This window comes from Coregonus lavaretus (genome assembly GCF_964263955.1).
Source record: "Coregonus lavaretus genome assembly, contig: HAP1_SCAFFOLD_134, whole genome shotgun sequence".
In the NCBI taxonomy this organism is placed as follows: domain Eukaryota; kingdom Metazoa; phylum Chordata; class Actinopteri; order Salmoniformes; family Salmonidae; genus Coregonus; species Coregonus lavaretus.
In genome coordinates, this window is record NW_028158555.1 from 205,547 (window position 1) to 222,774 (window position 17,228).

Below are 17,228 nucleotides of genomic sequence, written 5' to 3' on the forward strand. Positions count from 1 at the left end.
TAGAGCATGGCGTTTGTGGGTTCGATTCCCACGGGGGCCAGTATGAAAAAAAAAAATGTATGCACTCACTAACTGTATGTCGCTCTAGATAAGAGCGTCTGTTAAAATGACTAAAATGTAAAAATGTAAAATGATGTATCTCGTTACAAAATTCATTGGATTGTAGTTCGGGACAGTGTCAAAAAAAATACAAACATACTCAAAAGTAATTAAATACGTATTTCAAAGACATGTAACAGAAATACTGCCGATCTCTAATTGTATAGTATGTATGTTACAATAATTTGGGGGAAATTAAACTACAAAGCCAAATCCCCGAGAAACTACATTTCCGCACACAAAACTGAGAATAAGGCTGAATGACTTCTGGACTGTGACACACACACAGGACGAAGCCGATTCGGCTAGTTGTCAAATTAGCAAAGCTGACTAGCCAGCTAATGTATTGGTGGGAGACCAGTGTCAGTGGTTTTCTGAATAGAGAGCAAATTTGGGTTTTATCATGGTGTTTCCACTGTAGAAAACACTTCAAACGACACCCAAGGAATTTCCCCCCGCACGTTCCTCTTGCTCGAGCGCATAAACAAGGTAGGTTACAAAATATTCGAGCTAGCTACCAAGCTAGGTTAGCTTGTCGGTCAGCTAGCAAGAGACCTTGCTAGCTACCCAGCTAATTGTATCCATTCTCCTCTACTAACTTTTGAGCTGACATAGCTAGCGAAGTGTTGTCCAGTTATACTTATATTTCGTTTAGTTATTTTGCCTAGAATCGTAGCTAACTAGGTCGCTACATCAGCTAGCTAACCCACTTAGAAATAGAAAGCAAGCAAGCTAGCTAACTACCTAACTCTCTTGTTTTGACAACCAGTCAAGTCTAAATATCTAGCTGAAGGGGGAAGGAATTGGCTAATAATGAATCTTGTTTAGCTGAATTTACTGTGGTATGTCAACCAAACAACAGAGATGTCAGCTTGCTTGCGGTGTTAGCTAGCTTGATAACATAGCACCTTACTAGGGCAGCTGACTAGGTTGTTTTGGCATTTAACTTAGCTAGCTACCTAACGTTAGCCAACTAACTAGTTAGCGTCATAAAGCATGTTCTCTTCATAGAGCACAGCAATTCTGTCCAAATGTAAAGCTCTGGTTTTGTCCTCAGCGATGACAGTTGCTACAGCCACCAGGGGCAGACTAGAGAGGTATTGAGAAGTTTGTTTGCCTGTCTAGCTATCATTCCCCGTCCCTCTCCATCCATGCAGCATCCCAAATGGCACTCCATTCCCTTTATAGTGCACTACTTTTGACCAGGGCCCAGGTCGAAAGTAGTGCCATTTGGGTCCCTTTATAGTGCACTACTTTTGACCAGGGCCCATGTCGAAAGTAGTGCCATTTGGGACGCACACCATCTCTCATATCAAGGACAGTTGACCTGGCAGTTTATTAACCAGCTGACTAAACATTTTAAAAGTTGTGTATAAATATGTAGATTGATCAGTGTGATTGGTGTGTGTGATCTCCTGTGATTGGTGGGTTGTAAGTGGGAATGACTACCTCTCCTCTCATTGGTGGGTTGTAGGAGTGAATAACTGTATCTCTCCTGGCATTGGTGGTTTTCTAGGTGTGAATGACCGACGTGGTGCCCCCCACTGCGCTCAGCGAAGTCCAGCTCCGCCTCCTCTGCCACGATGACATAGACAGCGTCAAGCTGCTGTGCGGCGATTGGTTTCCCATCGAGTGAGTAGTGCGCTACGCGGCCAATAGCAACACAGGATCGTATTGTGTTTAGTAGGGAGAAAACTGTGTGAAACTGTAGTGGTACTTTCAGATTTTCGCTTTCGGTTTCAAAAACTTTTGCTATGTTGTGCCCCAGTGAACACGACCCAGGGCACCTGTCCTCACCTATCCCCTGTCACCTTAATACAGCTGAAGTCTACATCACCTGTCCTCACCTATCCTCTGTCACCTTAATACAGCGGAAGTCTACATCACCTGTCCTCACCTATCCCCTGTCACCTTAATACAGCTGAAGTATACATCACCTGTCCTCACCTATCACCTGTCAAATCAAATCAAATCAAATCAAATTTTATTGGTCACATGCGCCGAATACAACAGGTGCAGACATTACAGTGAAATGCTTACTTACAGCCCTTAACCAACAGTGCATTTATTTTTAACAAAAAAAGTAAAAATAAAACAACAACAAAAAAAAGTGTTGAGAAAAAAAAATGCAGAAGTAAAATAAAGTGACAGTAGGGAGGCTATATATACAGGGGGGTACCGTTGCAGAGTCAATATGCGGGGGCACCGGCTAGTTGAGGTAATGTGTACATGTGGGTAGAGTTAAAGTGACTATGCATAAATAATTAACAGAGTAGCAGCAGCGTAAAAAGGATGGGGTGGGGGGGCAGTGCAAATAGTCCGGGTAGCCATGATTAGCTGTTCAGGAGTCTTATGGCTTGGGGGTAGAAGCTGTTGAGAAGTCTTTTGGACCTAGACTTGGCACTCCGGTACCGCTTGCCGTGCGGTAGCAGAGAGAACAGTCTATGACTAGGGTGGCTAGAGTCTTTGACAATTTTGAGGGCCTTCCTCTGACACCGCCTGGTATAGAGGTCCTGGATGGCAGGAAGCTTGTCACCTTAATACAGCGGAAGTCTACATCACCTGTCCTCACCTATCCCCTGTCACCTTAATACAGCGGAAGTCTACATCACCTGTCCTCACCTATCCCCTGTCAGCTTAATACAGCGGAAGTCTACATCACCTGTACTCACCTATCTCCTGTCAGCTTAATACAGCTGAAGTCTACTCATTCTATTTGCCACCTGTCCCTACCTTATAACATATTAGGCCTATAAGCCATTTAGCAAACGCCTTTATCTGAAGTGACTTAGTCATGCATGCATTTTCCGTATGAGTGGCCCCAGCAGGAATCTAACCTCCGACCCTTACCTGTCTCCCTGCAGGTACCCAGACTCATGGTATAATGACATCACATCCAACAAGAAGTTCTTCTCCCTAGCCGCTATCTTCAAGGGAGGCATCGTAGGAATGATCGTAGCTGAGATCAAGGGCCGGACCAAAGTACACAGAGAGGTACGGGTGCTGGGGTAGAAATGGTCCTGATTGACTGACTGACAGACAGTTCACAGAGGGGTACGGGTGCTGGGGTAGAGATGGTCCTGACTGACTGACAGACAGTACACAGAGAGGTAAGGGTGCTGGGGTATAGATTGTCCTGACTGATTGACAGTACACAGAAAGGTGCGGATGCTGGGGTAGAGATGGTACTGACTGACTGACTGACTGACTGACAGACTGACTGACAGACAGTACACAGAGAGGTACGGGTGCAGGGGTAGAGATGGTCCTGACTGACAAGACAGTACACAGAGGTACGGGTGCTGGTGTAGAGAATGGTCCTGACTGACTGACAGTACACAGAAAGGTGCGGGTGCTGGGGTAGAGATGGTCCTGACTGACTGACAGTACACAGAGAGGTATGGGTGCTGGGGTAGAGATGGTCCTGACTGACTGACTGACTGACAGTACAGAGGAAGGTACGGTTGCTGGGGTAGATATGGTCCTGACTGACTGACAGTACACAGAGAAGTACGGATACTGGGGAGAGATGGTCCTGACTGACTGACAGACAGTACACAGAAAGGTATTGGTGCAGGGTAGAGATGGTCCTGACTGACTGACTGACAGTACACAGAAAGGTATTGGTGCAGGGTAGAGATGGTCCTGACTGACTGACTGACTGACAGTACACAGAAAGGTACGGGTGCTGGGTAGAGATGGTCCTGACTGACTGACTGACAGTACACAGAAAGGTATTGGTGCAGGGGAGAGATGGTCCTGACTGACTGACTGACAGTACACAGAAAGGTACGGGTGCTGGGTAGAGATGGTCCTGACTGACTGACTGACAGTACACAGAAAGGCATTGGTGCAGGGGTAGAGATGGTCCTGACTGACTGACAGACAGTACACAGAGAGGTAAGGGTGCAGGGGAGAGATGGTCCTGACTGACTGACTGACAGTACACAGAAAGGTATTGGTGCAGGGTAGAGATGGTTCTGACTGACTGACTGACTGACAGTACACAGAGAGGTAAGGGTGCTGGGGTAGAGATGGTCCTGACTGACTGACTGACTGACAGTACACAGAGAGGTAAGGGTGCTGGGGTAGAGATGGTCCTGACTGACTGACTGACAGACAGTACACAGAGAGGTAAGGGTGCTGGGGTAGAGATGGTCCTGACTGACTGACTGACAGACAGTACACAGAGAGGTAAGGGTGCTGGGGTAGAGATGGTCCTGACTGACTGACTGACAGACAGTACACAGAGAGGTAAGGGTGCAGGGTAGAGATGGTCCTGACTGACTGACACGACGATTAAACATGTTTTCAGAAAATATGTCCATTATAGACTGAATATACCCCATATTGAACATGTTGTTGGAAGCTGAATGTTTTGACTGAATATACCCCATATTGAACATGTTGTTGGAAGCTGAATGTTTTGACTGAATATACCCCATATTGAACATGTTGTTGGAAGCTGAATGTTTTGACTGAATATACCCCATATTGAACATGTTGTTGGAAGCTGAATGTTTTGACTGAATATACCCCATATAGAACATGTTATTGGAAGCTGAATGTTTTGACTGAATATACCCCATATTGAACATGTTGTTGGAAGCTGAATGTTTTGACTGAATATACCCCATATTGAACATGTTGTTGGAAGCTGAATGTTTTGACTGAATATACCCCATATTGAACATGTTGTTGGAAGCTGAATGTTTTGACTGAATATACCCCATATTGAACATGTTGTTGGAAGCTGAATGTTTTGACTGAATATACCCCATATTTAACATGTTGTTGGAAGCTGAATGTTTTGACTGAATATACCCCATATTGAACATGTTGTTGGAAGCTGAATGTTTTGACTGAATATACCCCATATTGAACATGTTGTTGGAAGCTGAATGTTTTGACTGAATATACCCCATATTGAACATGTTGTTGGAAGCTGAATGTTTTGACTGAATATACCCCATATTGAACATGTTGTTGGAAGCTGAATGTTTTGACTGAATATACCCCATATTGAACATGTTGTTGGAAGCTGAATGTTTTGACTGAATATACCCCATATTGAACATGTTGTTGGAAGCTGAATGTTTTGACTGAATATACCCCATATAGAACATGTTGTTGGAAGCTGAATGTTTTGACTGAATATACCCCATATTGAAGATGTTGTTGGAAGCTGAATGTTTTTACTGAATATACCCCATATAGAACATGTTGTTGGAAGCTGAATGTTTTGACTGAATATACCCCATATTGAACATGTTGTTGGAAGCTGAATGTTTTGACTGAATATACCCCATATTGAACATGTTGTTGGAAGCTGAATGTTTTGACTGAATATACCCCATATAGAACATGTTGTTGGAAGCTGAATGTTTTGACTGAATATACCCCATATTGAAGATGTTGTTGGAAGCTGAATGTTTTGACTGAATATACCCCATATTGAACATGTTGTTGGAAGCTGAATGTTTTGACTGAATATACCCCATATTGAACATGTTGTTGGAAGCTGAATGTTTTGACTGAATATACCCCATATAGAACATGTTGTTGGAAGCTGAATGTTTTGACTGAATATACCCCATATTGAAGATGTTGTTGGAAGCTGAATGTTTTTACTGAATATACCCCATATAGAACATGTTGTTGGAAGCTGAATGTTTTGACTGAATATACCCCATATTGAACATGTTGTTGGAAGCTGAATGTTTTGACAGACAGTAGTTGTCAGTGGGGTCATTTTATTGTCATGGTTGGAGTCAATTCCATTAAAATGTTGGTCAATTCAGGAAGAACACTGAAATTGGAATTTGTATTACTATCTGAATTGACAGGGATTTAAATGGAATAGTGCCCAACCCTGATTATAGTAGGTATGTTTCCAGTAGTGTAGTTAGTTCAATATCCCTGTCAGTCAGAGTCGTTAGGAACAGTCTGAAATGGAACACACTGACATTCTACATTCTGTTTATAGTCTCCTACTAATTAGACCTGAAGCAGCCAGAGGGAAGAGGAGGGTGGAGGGGAGGAGGGATGGAGGGGAGGAGGTGGGTGGGGACAAGGGGGGACGAGGGGTGGAGGAGGGGAGATGTGGAGGGGGGACGAGAGGAGGAGGAGGAGGGGGGTGGAGGAGGAGGGGGGTGGAGGAGGAGGGGGGTGGGGTGGAGAGGAGGAGGGGGTGGAGGAGGAGGGGGGTGGGGTGGAGAGGAGGAGGGGGGTGGGGTGGAGAGGAGAGGGGGTGGAGAGGAGGGGGTGGAGAGGAGGGGGGAGGAGGGGGGTGGAGAGTAGGGGAGGAGTGGGGTGGAGAGGAGAGGAGGGGAGGAGTGGGGTGGAGAGGAGGAGAGGAGGGGGGAGGAGAGGAGGGAGGTGGAGAGGAGAGGAGGGAGGTGGGGAGGAGGGGGGAGGAGAGGAGGGAGGTGGGGAGGAGGGGGTGGAGAGGAGGTGGGGAGGAGGGGGGAGGAGAGGAGAGGGGGTGGAGAGGAGGGGGTGGAGAGGAGGAGGGGGGTGGAGAGTAGGGGAGGAGTGAGGAGGAGGGGGTGGAGAGGAGGAGGGGGGGAGAGGAGAGGAGGGGGGAGGAGAGGAGAGGGGGTGGAGAGTAGGGGTGGAGAGTAGGGGAGGAGTGGGGTGGAGAGGAGAGGAGGGGAGGAGTGGGGTGGAGAGGAGGAGAGGAGAGGAGGGAGGTGGGGAGGAGGGGAGAGGAGGGAGGTGGGGAGGAGGTGGGGAGGAGGGAGGTGGAGAGGAGGGGGGTGGAGAGGAGAGGAGGGAGGTGGAGAGGAGAGGAGGGGGGTGGAGAGGAGGGGGGTGGAGAGGAGAGGAGGGGGGTGGAGAGGAGAGGAGGGAGGTGGGGAGGAGGAGGAGGGGGGTGGAGAGGAGAGGAGGGGGGTGGAGAGGAGAGGAGGGAGGTGGAGAGGAGAGGAGGGAGGTGGGGAGGAGGAGGGGGTGGAGAGGAGGAGGGGGGGGTGGAGAGGAGGTAACTATAAGCAGTAGAATCAAATTTAAAAAAAAAGATAAAAATACACCTTATGGAATAGCTACTTCTTTGCAAATGTTGTTGATCAGTACAATAAAATAAGTCCCAAATGGAAGGGAAACAGATTGTTTGTCATCTGTAGCCACATTAAATCAGCCAAAAACAAGCTGAATAACTCAACGCATGACACACTCCTAATGAATATGCATTCCCCTGTATTACAGATAGGCGGAGACTGCATCTTTCTTTACCCAGTTTATCAATAGACATTTACCTTTCAAATAAATGATTACCATTACGTTGTTGTGTGGTTAGATTGGTTAAAACAATGTCAGATTGATTGTATTATTGATTCATTAAAAACGTTGACGTAAAACATTTCAAATGTATTGATATTGGTACTCAAAAGATGGCCAACCATTGAACAGAGCAGTAGCTTGTCTGGATCAAGTGGCATTCTGGGACTTGGGCTGATATGCTTTATTTGACAAGGCTTTTCTTTTGTAATTGTTCAGGTGTCCGGTATCTTTGTACTGAACCTGGTATCGATATCGAAGTCACAATTCTGGTGTCCTGACAACGCTAGGAGGGGGGATACAGGGAGGAGGAGAGGAGGAGGGGGTGCAGAAGAGATGAGGGGGACGGGGGAAAGGAGAGAGGTGGAGGGGGTGATGAAGGAATGGAGGAGAGGAGATGGAGGGTAACTCATTTCCCTGATGAGTATTTGTGTTAATAATACCACCCTGTTGTTAATCAGTGTTTTATAGCTGTGTATAACCTCTCCCCTCTGCAGGATGGAGACATCCTTGCCTCTAGATTTCCTGTGGACACCCAGGTGGCTTACATCCTCAGTCTGGGGGTGGTGAAGGACTTCAGGAAACTTGGAATAGGTAGGTACACTCACTCACTCACTCACTCACTCACTCACTCACTCACTCACTCACTCACTCACTCACTCACTCACTCACTGTCTTCTGCTGCTCCTCCCTCCCTCCCTCCCTCCCTCCCTCCCTCCCTCCCTCCCTCCCTCCCTCCCTCCCTCCCTCTCCTGCTACTCTTCCTTCCCCCCCTCCCAGGCTCCTTGCTGCTGGACAGTCTGAAGGAACACATCTCCACCACGGCCCAGGACCACTGCAAGGCCATCTACCTCCACGTGCTGACCACCAACACCACGGCTATACACTTCTACCACAACAGGTAGGTTGGGACCACTGTGGAAATAAGTCATTGACTTTATTGTGTTATCCTGAGGAAAAATGTACTTTATGACTGTGATGTCTGTATTTTGTAAAACTGTATTTTTTTTAAAATGTAGGTACTGGGTGTATATGTATTTTTTAATTGTCATAAAATGAAGGAATGAATCTCAACAGAGACTTCAGGCAGCATCACTACCTACCTTACTACTACTCAATACGAGGGGTGCTGAAAGACGGCTTCACATACGTACTGTACATCAACGGAGGGCATCCGCCCTGGACGCTCTTATATCCTTTATTACAAGGGGGGTGGGAGGGGTCGGGATTGGTGGGAGGGGTCGGGATTGGTGGGGGGGGGGAATTTACTTGCAATTGAATTGGAATTGCAGCAATCTTTAAAAGTTTAATTGTAAAAGAAAATCATTCCTGGAATTGAACAAGAACCATCCTTAAAATATACTTCAAATGTAACCCTTTATGCCAATACATTCCATATCATAAGGCTATACCTCAACAGCCTAGTTTTACCCCAACACAGTGGTCTGAAACTCCTGGTTTGCAGGCCACATCAGGCAAGTCACATTATGCTGGCTTGTAAAGTGATATGTAATTCCTATATGAATGTAGGTAGGGGTAAAGTGACTATGCATAGATAATAAACAGCGAGTAGCAGCAGTGTAAAAACAAAGGGCGGGGGGGTCAATGTAAATTGTCCGGGTGGCCATTTGATTAATTGTTCAGCAGTCTTATGGCTTGGGGGTAGAAGCTGTTAAGGAGCCTTTTGGTCCTAGACTTGGCGCTCCGGTACCGCTTGCCGTGCGGTAGCAGAGAGAACAGTCTATGTCTTGGGTGACTGGAATCTTGGACAATTTTTTGGGCCTTCCTCTGACACTGCTTAGTATATAGGTCCTGGAAGGATCTGGGGACCCATGCCAAATCTTTTCAGTCTCCAGAACCTTCTTCACGACTGTCTTGGTGTGTTTGGACCATGATCGTTTTTTGGTGATGTGGACACCAAGGAACTTGAAACTCTCGACCCGCTCCACTACAGTGCGACTACATAAGTCACACTTTAACATTTCCACATATTCGAAGTCTCTGCGGCCTACTGTCCGACCGTGTATTGGGCTTGCATCTGTCCTATGTCTGGTGGCTGATGGAATGAAACTTACCTTGCTCCTATTCTTGCTGAACTTAATCTACTTCCGGAGGCCAGCAGCTCAAAATATTGGGCCAGATTGTGTGTTGGGTCCTCTATGATGCGTTTGGCCTTGTCCCTTGCCCGTTTATCATAGAGGTCCTGAAGCACCCTGCACTGCAGCCCGCAGAGCTTTGACCCACTGACAGCCCACCGTACCAGGCCACTGACAGCCCAACGTACCAGGCCACTGACAGCCCAACGTACCAGGCCACTGACTGCCCACCGTACCAGGCCAGGAAACAGAAAGTCTGCACACTCTCCAAATGGCCGGTGTAGTAGTTGGATACTATCCTGGTGTTGACATTCAGTTGTCTCATTCTGGTGTAGTAGTTGGACAGTATCCTGGTGTTGACATTCAGTTGTCTCAGTCTGGTGTAGTAGTTGGACAGTATCCTGGTGTTGACATTCAGTTGTCTCAGTCTGGTGTAGTAGTTGGAGACTATCCGGGTGTTGACATTCAGTTGTCTCAGTCTGGTGTAGTAGTAGTTCTGAGGGTTGGCGTTATAAAAAACATGAGCTGGAGCGTGCGTAGAGGTGCTGACTATCGGCGAATTAACTGTAAGCTATCAAAATAAATAAAGAAGTCCCAGTGATGCCGAAACGTTGGTGTTTTACCCAATAAATTACTGGGAGTTTATATATACTGAGTGTTGGCATTAAAAGAGTGTGCTGTCCATGATGGTTCCCAGGTACTTAAAACTCCCCACTCTACCTGTTCACCACCCAGGACTATGTGGCTCACTGGGTCTGCCTTCCTCTGGAAATCAATGAGCTGTTATTTTATTTTGTTGATGTTGAGTGTGAGGTAATTGTTATTGCACCAGTCATGAACCCTGTTTACTTCTGGTTGGAAATGCGGTGTGTCATCTGAGAGGTCAACAAGGTGGCGTCATCTGCATATTTCACTGCCAAGCAGTCTCTGTCGTAACGTCTCAAGTCATTGGTGTATATGGAGAATAGTACTGGAGAGATGACAGTTCCTTGGGGGGATCCGGTAGATGAACACAGAGGAAGGGATGTTGTGTTGTTGAACTTGACGTACTGCCCCCTGTTCAGCAGGAAGTCCACAAGGTGATGCTGAGTCCACCTGCAGGTGGGAGAGTTAGTCACAGACAAGGTAATGCTGGGTCCCCCTGTAGGTGGGAGAGTTAGTCACAGACAAGGTGATGCTGAGTCCATCTGCAGGTGGGAAAGTTAGTCACAGACAAGGTGAGGCTGGGTCCACCTGTAGGTGGGAGAGTTAGTCACAGACAAGGTGAGGCTGGGTCCACCTGTAGGTGGGAGAGTTAGTCACAGACAAGGTGAGGCTGGGTCCACCTGTAGGTGGGAGAGTTAGTCACAGACAAGGTGAGGCTGGGTCCACCTGTAGGTGGGAAAGTTAGTCACAGACAAGGTGAGGCTGGGTCCACCTGTAGGTGGGAGAGTTAGTCACAGACAAGGTGAGGCTGGGTCCACCTGTAGGTGGGAGAGTTAGTCACAGACAAGGTGAGGCTGGGTCCACCTGTAGGTGGGAGAGTTAGTCACAGACAAGGTGAGGCTGCATGCAGTTAAAAGCAGAGGAGAAGTCCAGGAAAAGGATGCACACATAAGAGTGAGGCCTCTCCAGGTGTGTCGCGGCACTGTGCAAACCTGTCAGGACTGCATCCTCCACTGATCTGTTCTTCCTGTATGCAAACTGCATTGGGTCAAGGGCGCCATCCACATGAGACGTGTGAGTATCAAGCGCTCAAGGCAACTTCACAATGACTGATGTTAAGGCCACTGGACAATAGTCATTCAGCTCCACTGGGGTGTTCTTCTTTGGAACTGGTTGGATCTCAGAGCTCTTCCAGAGAGGGAACCATGTGTTCTGATAGGGAGGATCTGAGCTCTTCCAGAGAAGGAACCATGTGTTCTGAAAGGGAGGATCTCAGAGCTCTTCCAGAGAGGGAACCATGTGCTCTGATAGGGAGGGTCAGAGCTCTTCCAGAGGGGGAACCATGTGTTCTGATAGGGAGGATCTGAGGTCTTCCAGAGGGGGAACCATGTGTTCTGATAGGGAGGATCTCAGAGCCCTTCCAGAGAGGGAACCATGTGTTCTGATAGGGAGGATCTCGGAGCTCTTCCAGAGAGGGAACCATGTGTTCTGATAGGGAGGATCTCAGAGCTCTTCCAGAGAGGGAACCATGTGTTCTGATAGGGAGGATCTCAGAGCTCTTCCAGAGAAGGAACCATGTGTTCTGATAGGGAGGATCTCAGAGCTCTTCCAGAGAGGGAACCATGTGTTCTGATAGGGAGGATCTCTGAGCTCTTCCAGAGAGGGAACCATGTGTTCTGATAGGGAGGATCTCTGAGCTCTTCCAGAGAGGGAACCATGTGTTCTGATAGGGAGGATTTCAGAGCTCTTCCAGATAGGGAACCATGTGTTCTGATAGGGAGGATCTCAGAGCTCTTCCAGAGAGGGAACCATGTGTTCTGATAGGGAGGATCTCTGAGCTTTTCCAGAGAGGGAACCATGTGTTCTGATAGGGAGGATCTCAGAGCTCTTCCAGAGAGGGAACCATGTGTTCTGATAGGGATTATCTCAGAGCTCTTCCAGAGAGGGAACCATGTGTTCTGATAGGGAGGATCTGAGCTCTTCCAGAGAAGGAACCATGTGTTCTGAAAGGGAGGATCAGAGCTCTTCCAGAGGGGGAACCATGTGTTCTGACAGGGAGGATCTGAGGTCTTCCAGAGGGGGAACCATGTGTTCTGATAGGGAGGATCTCGGAGCTCTTCCAGAGAGGGAACCATGTGTTCTGATAGGGAGGATCTCAGAGCTCTTCCAGAGAGGGAACCATGTGTTCTGATGGGGAGGATCTCAGAGCTCTTCCAGAGAGGGAACCATGTGTTCTGAAAGGGAGGATCTCAGAGCTCTTCCAGAGAGGGAACCATGTGTTCTGATAGGGAGGATCTCAGAGCTCTTCCAGAGAGGGAACCATGTGTTCTGATTGGAGGATCTCTGAGCTCTTCCAGAGAGGGAACCATGTGTTCTGATAGGGAGGATCTCAGAGCTCTTCCAGAGAGGGAACCATGTGTTCTGATAGGGAGGATCTCAGAGCTCTTCCAGAGAGGGAACCATGTGTTCTGATAGGGAGGATCTCGGAGCTCTTCCAGAGAGGGAACCATGTGTTCTGATGGGGGAGGATCTCAGAGCTCTTCCAGAGAGGGGACCATGTGTTCTAATGGGGAGCTGTTAAAGAGAGTGCAGAAGATGTCTGCCAGCTCATTATTCCTTCAGTAGCCGTCCCTTGATGTTGTCTGGTTCAAGTGCTATGTTGGACGTGACTCTCTTGAAGACCCGCCTCGTGCTCCATGGTTGGCTCCTCCCCTCCTGCTCCATGGTTGGCTCCTCCCCTCCATCCAGGGCCTGGCGCTCCAGTTGTTCCCTCAGGCTTTCTGTTACAGTGGAGAAGTCTGAATGATCAAAACCGCAGTAAAAAGTGTAAATTGACCAACTGTTCCTCCTTCTTTATGTTTATCCCTTGGGTTTTCTTCTTGGCTTGCCCGGTGAGGGTTGCCAGCATAAGATATATCAATCAGTCAATGTGCATGCAAAATCACAGATGCATAAACACAAATATTGAAATAAACAATTTTTAAAATCAACCTGCAGTAAAGCATGCTGGGAAATATGATAATGATGGGCGGGGTTTTGAGTCTGAGTGTTTTACTCTACACAGTCAAAATGACACAATCACCTCTGGTTATTAACGCCAACACTCAGGTCTTTACAACGCTGAGTGTTCATTTAACTCCTAAATTAATAAACCTCTCATACATTTTATGGAGAGTGGAATTCCACTCTACCTTTTATAGTATTTTTGCGTTAGACAGACACAGCATGATCGGTGGAGACGGGAGTCGAACCCTGGTCTCCGGTGGGGAAGCACATATTTGCTTGTTGCTGGCAGTGTTGCCCACATGACCACGGCTCTGGACCATCCTCTAATTTCTATCATGGATGTTGTTTCGAACAATGCATTTAAGCAATTGACAACGTGTAAGTGTTACAATTATTTTTGTTGAAATATAAAAATTGTATAGCAAATGTGTTTAGGTGTTTCCCAATCTCATAAAAAAAGGTTTTGGGATTATTGTAATTGTTTTTAGAGCATGAAGCTTTGTTCCCCACAATGTGCCAAACCAATTGGAAAAAAACGGAATAACGCAATAATGGATAGAGTACAGTACAGTAGTCACTACAGAGTGGAATTAGAGTATTGAGCATTTTCAGAATTATTTCATGCTGTTCATATTTAACAGCTTCAGCAGCTATGATATTCACTAATTTGATTGGTTATATTTAGGATAATGTTTTACATATTTGATTGTATGTTTTAATATGAAAAGCTAATTCCCCAAATTCCTGAAAGTTTTCAGAATTCAGGGTACATTTAGAGGTTTACCAAGAATATTCCCTCTTAAGAGGTTGAGTTTGTCTGGAATTCGAGATTAGTTGAATTGACTCTAAATTGAAGAACCGCTATAGAATATTAAATTGACAGAATTTATAGGGAGAGGGAATTGAATTGGAATTGAATTTGTGTAATTGACCCCAACCTTGCTACATCAAGCCTATAGTCCTTGACGGTCCCCCTGCACTGACTACATCCAACACATTGGCTCGACCCTGGCCAGCCTCAGTCCCTGCTCCATCCCCCAGAGACTCTACAGACAGGCCCAGTCTCTGCTCCGCAGCCTAATACCCTGGTCCGGCATCGCATCCAAGACTGGTATACAGTACAGCAGGACCATGTGACAGTAGAGGTGTGTATATGGGAGAGGGGGGAGGTGTGTGTGTGTTAGGGGGAGGTGTTTGTGTGTGTTAGGGGGGAGGTGTGTGTTAGGGGGGAGGTGTGTGTGTGTTAGGGGGGAGGTGTGTGTGTGTTAGGGGGGAGGTGTGTGTGTGTTAGGGGGGAGGTGTGTGTGTGTTAGGGGGAGGTGTGTGTGTTAGGTGGGGTGTGTGTGTGTGTGTTAGGGGGAGGTGTGTGTGTGTGTGTGTTAGGGGGAGGTGTGTGTGTGTTAGGTGGGGGTGTGTGTGTGTTAGGTGGGAGGTGTGTGTGTGTTAGGGGGAGGTGTGTGTGTGTTAGGGGGAGGTGTGTGTGTGTTAGGGGGAGGTGTGTGTGTGTACAGTATGTGTTTGGCCTATCTGTTGTTGATTGACTTTGATTTAACTCCATACTCTCTCCCCCCTCTCTGTCTATCTCTCCGCTCTCTGTCTCTGTCTCTCTCTCTCTCTCCCCCCTCTCTTTCTCCCCCCTCTCTGTCTCTCCCCTCTCTGTCTCTCCCTTCTCGGTTTCTCTCTCTCTCCCCTCTGTTTCTCTCTCTCCCCTCTGTTTCTCTCTCTCCCCTCTGTTTCTCTCTCTCCCCTCTGTTTCTCTCTCGCCCCTCTGTTTCTCTCTCTCTCCCCTCTCTGTTTCTCTCTCTTTCCCCTCTCTGTTTCTCTCTCTCTCCCTTCTCGGTTTCTCTCCCCCCTCTGTCTCTCTGTCTCTCTGTCTCTCTCTCCGCTCTCTGTCTCTCCCCCCTCTCTTTCTCCCCCCTCTCTGTCTCTCCCTTCTCGGTTTCTCTCTCTCTCCCCTCTGTTTCTTTCTCCCCTCTCTGTTTCTCTTTCCCTTCTCTGTTTCTCTCTCTCTCCCCTCTCGGTTTCTCTCTCTCTCCCGTCTCGGTTTCTCTCTGCCATCTCTGTTTCTCTCTCTCCCCTCTCTGTTTCTCTCTCTCTCCCCTCTCTGTTTCTCTCGCTCTCCCCTCTGTTTCTCTCTCTCTGCCATCTCTGTTTCTCTCTCTCTGCCATCTCTGTTTCTCTCTCTCTCCCCTCTCTGTTTCTCTCTCTCCCCTCTCTGTTTCTCTCTCTCTCTCCTCTCTGTTTCTCTCTCTCTCCCCTCTCTGTTTCTCTCTCTCCCCTCTCTGTTTCTCCCTCTCTCTCTCCCCTCTCTGTTTCTCTCTCTCTCCCCTCTGTTTCTTTCTCTCTCCCCTCTCTGTTTCTCTCTCTCCCCTCTCTGTTTCTCTCTCTCTCCCCTCTGTTTCTCTCTCTCTCCCCTCTCTGTTTATCTCTCTATCCTCTCTCTGTTTCTCTCTCTCCCCCCTCTCTGCTTCTCTCTCTCTCCCCTCTCTGTTTCTCTCTCTCACCCCCCTCTGTTTCTCTCTCTCTCCCCCCTCTGTTTCTCTCTCTCCCCCTTCTCTGTTTCTCTCGCTCTCCCTTCTCTGTTTCTCTCTCTCTCCCCTCTGTTTCTCTCTCCCTCCCCTCTGTTTTTCTCTCTCTCCCCTCTGTTTCTCTGTCTCGCTCTCTCTCTCTCTCTCTCTCTCTCTCTCTCTCTCTCTCTCTCTCTCTCTCTCTCTCTCTCTCTCTCTCTCTCTCTCTCTCTCTGTCTCTCTCTCTCTCCCCTCTCTGTTTCTCTCTGTCCCCCTCTCTCTCTCTCTCTCTCTCTCTCTCTCTCTCTCTCTCTCTCTCTCTCTCTCTCTCTGTCCCCCCTCTCTGTTTCTCTCTGTCTCTCTCTCCCCTCTGTCTCCCTATCTTTCCCCATCTCTCTCTTTTCTCTCCCTCATCTCTCTCTCGCTCCCCCTCTCTTTTTTCCTCCAGGGTCTTCCCCTGTGTTCTTCAGGACCCTCTGACCCCACCTGAATACCAAACCAAACCACCCAGCCCACCAAACCAAACCACCCAGCCCACCAAACCAAACCACCCAGCCCACCAAACCAAACCACCCAGCCCACCAAACCACCCACCAAACCAAGCCACCCACCAAACCACCCAGCAAGCTACACACCAAGCGTCTCGTCTCTCCCTGGCTGTCCTACAGCTCTTACAGAGACTATGTATTATAGCTGTACATTATATATATCCTCTAATATATAAATACATATATACTGTATATACAGTGGGGAGAACAAGTATTTGATACACTGCCGATTTTGCAGGTTTTCCTACTTACAAAGCATGTAGAGGTCTGTAATTTTTATCATAGGTACACTTCAACTGTGAGAGACGGAATCTAAAACAAAAATCCAGAAAATCACATTGTATGATTTTTAAGTAATTAATTTGCATTTTATTGCATGACATAAGTATTTGATCACCTACCAACCAGTAAGAATTCCGGCTCTCACAGACATGTTCGTTTTTCTTTAAGAAGCCCTCCTATTCTCCACTCATTACCTGTATTAACTGCACCTGTTTGAACTCGTTACCTGTATAAAAGACACCTGTCCACACACTCAATCAAACAGACTCCAACCTCTCCACAATGGCCAAGACCAGAGAGCTGTGTAAGGACATCAGGGATAAAATTGTAGACCTGCACAAGGCTGGGATGGGCTACAGGACAATAGGCAAGCAGCTTGGTGAGAAGGCAACAACTGTTGGCGCAATTATTAGAAAATGGAAGAAGTTCAAGATGACGGTCAATCACCCTCGGTCTGGGGATGCTTTTCTGCAAAGGGGACAGGACGACTACACCGTATTGAGGGGAGGATGGATGGGGCCATGTATCGCGAGATCTTGGCCAACAACCTCCTTCCCTCAGTAAGAGCATTGAAGATGGGTCGTGGCTGGGTCTTCCAGCATGACAACGACCCGAAACATACAGCCAGGGCAACTAAGGAGTGGCTCCGTAAGAAGCATCTCAAGGTCCTGGAGTGGCCTAGCCAGTCTCCAGACCTGAACCCAATAGAAAATCTTTGGAGGGAGCTGAAAGTCCGTATTGCCCAGCGACAGCCCCGAAACCTGAAG

The 17,228-nt window shown here is 47.5% G+C and overlaps 1 protein-coding gene across 1 annotated transcript; it reads left to right on the forward strand.

Annotated features, from left to right (window-relative positions):
• The first annotated feature begins 400 nt into the window (after nucleotides 1–400).
• Nucleotides 401–16,404, forward strand: naa60 (N-alpha-acetyltransferase 60, NatF catalytic subunit). The gene is made up of 8 exons (XM_084198060.1): nucleotides 401–588; nucleotides 1,616–1,731; nucleotides 2,964–3,093; nucleotides 7,875–7,971; nucleotides 8,158–8,278; nucleotides 8,455–8,568; nucleotides 14,105–14,269; nucleotides 16,080–16,404. Exons 2-7 carry the CDS (start codon nucleotides 1,622–1,624, stop codon nucleotides 14,259–14,261), a joined length of 729 nt encoding a protein of 242 aa, XP_084054186.1. The 5' UTR covers nucleotides 401–588; nucleotides 1,616–1,621; the 3' UTR covers nucleotides 14,262–14,269; nucleotides 16,080–16,404.
• Nucleotides 16,405–17,228: the final 824 nt, after the last annotated feature.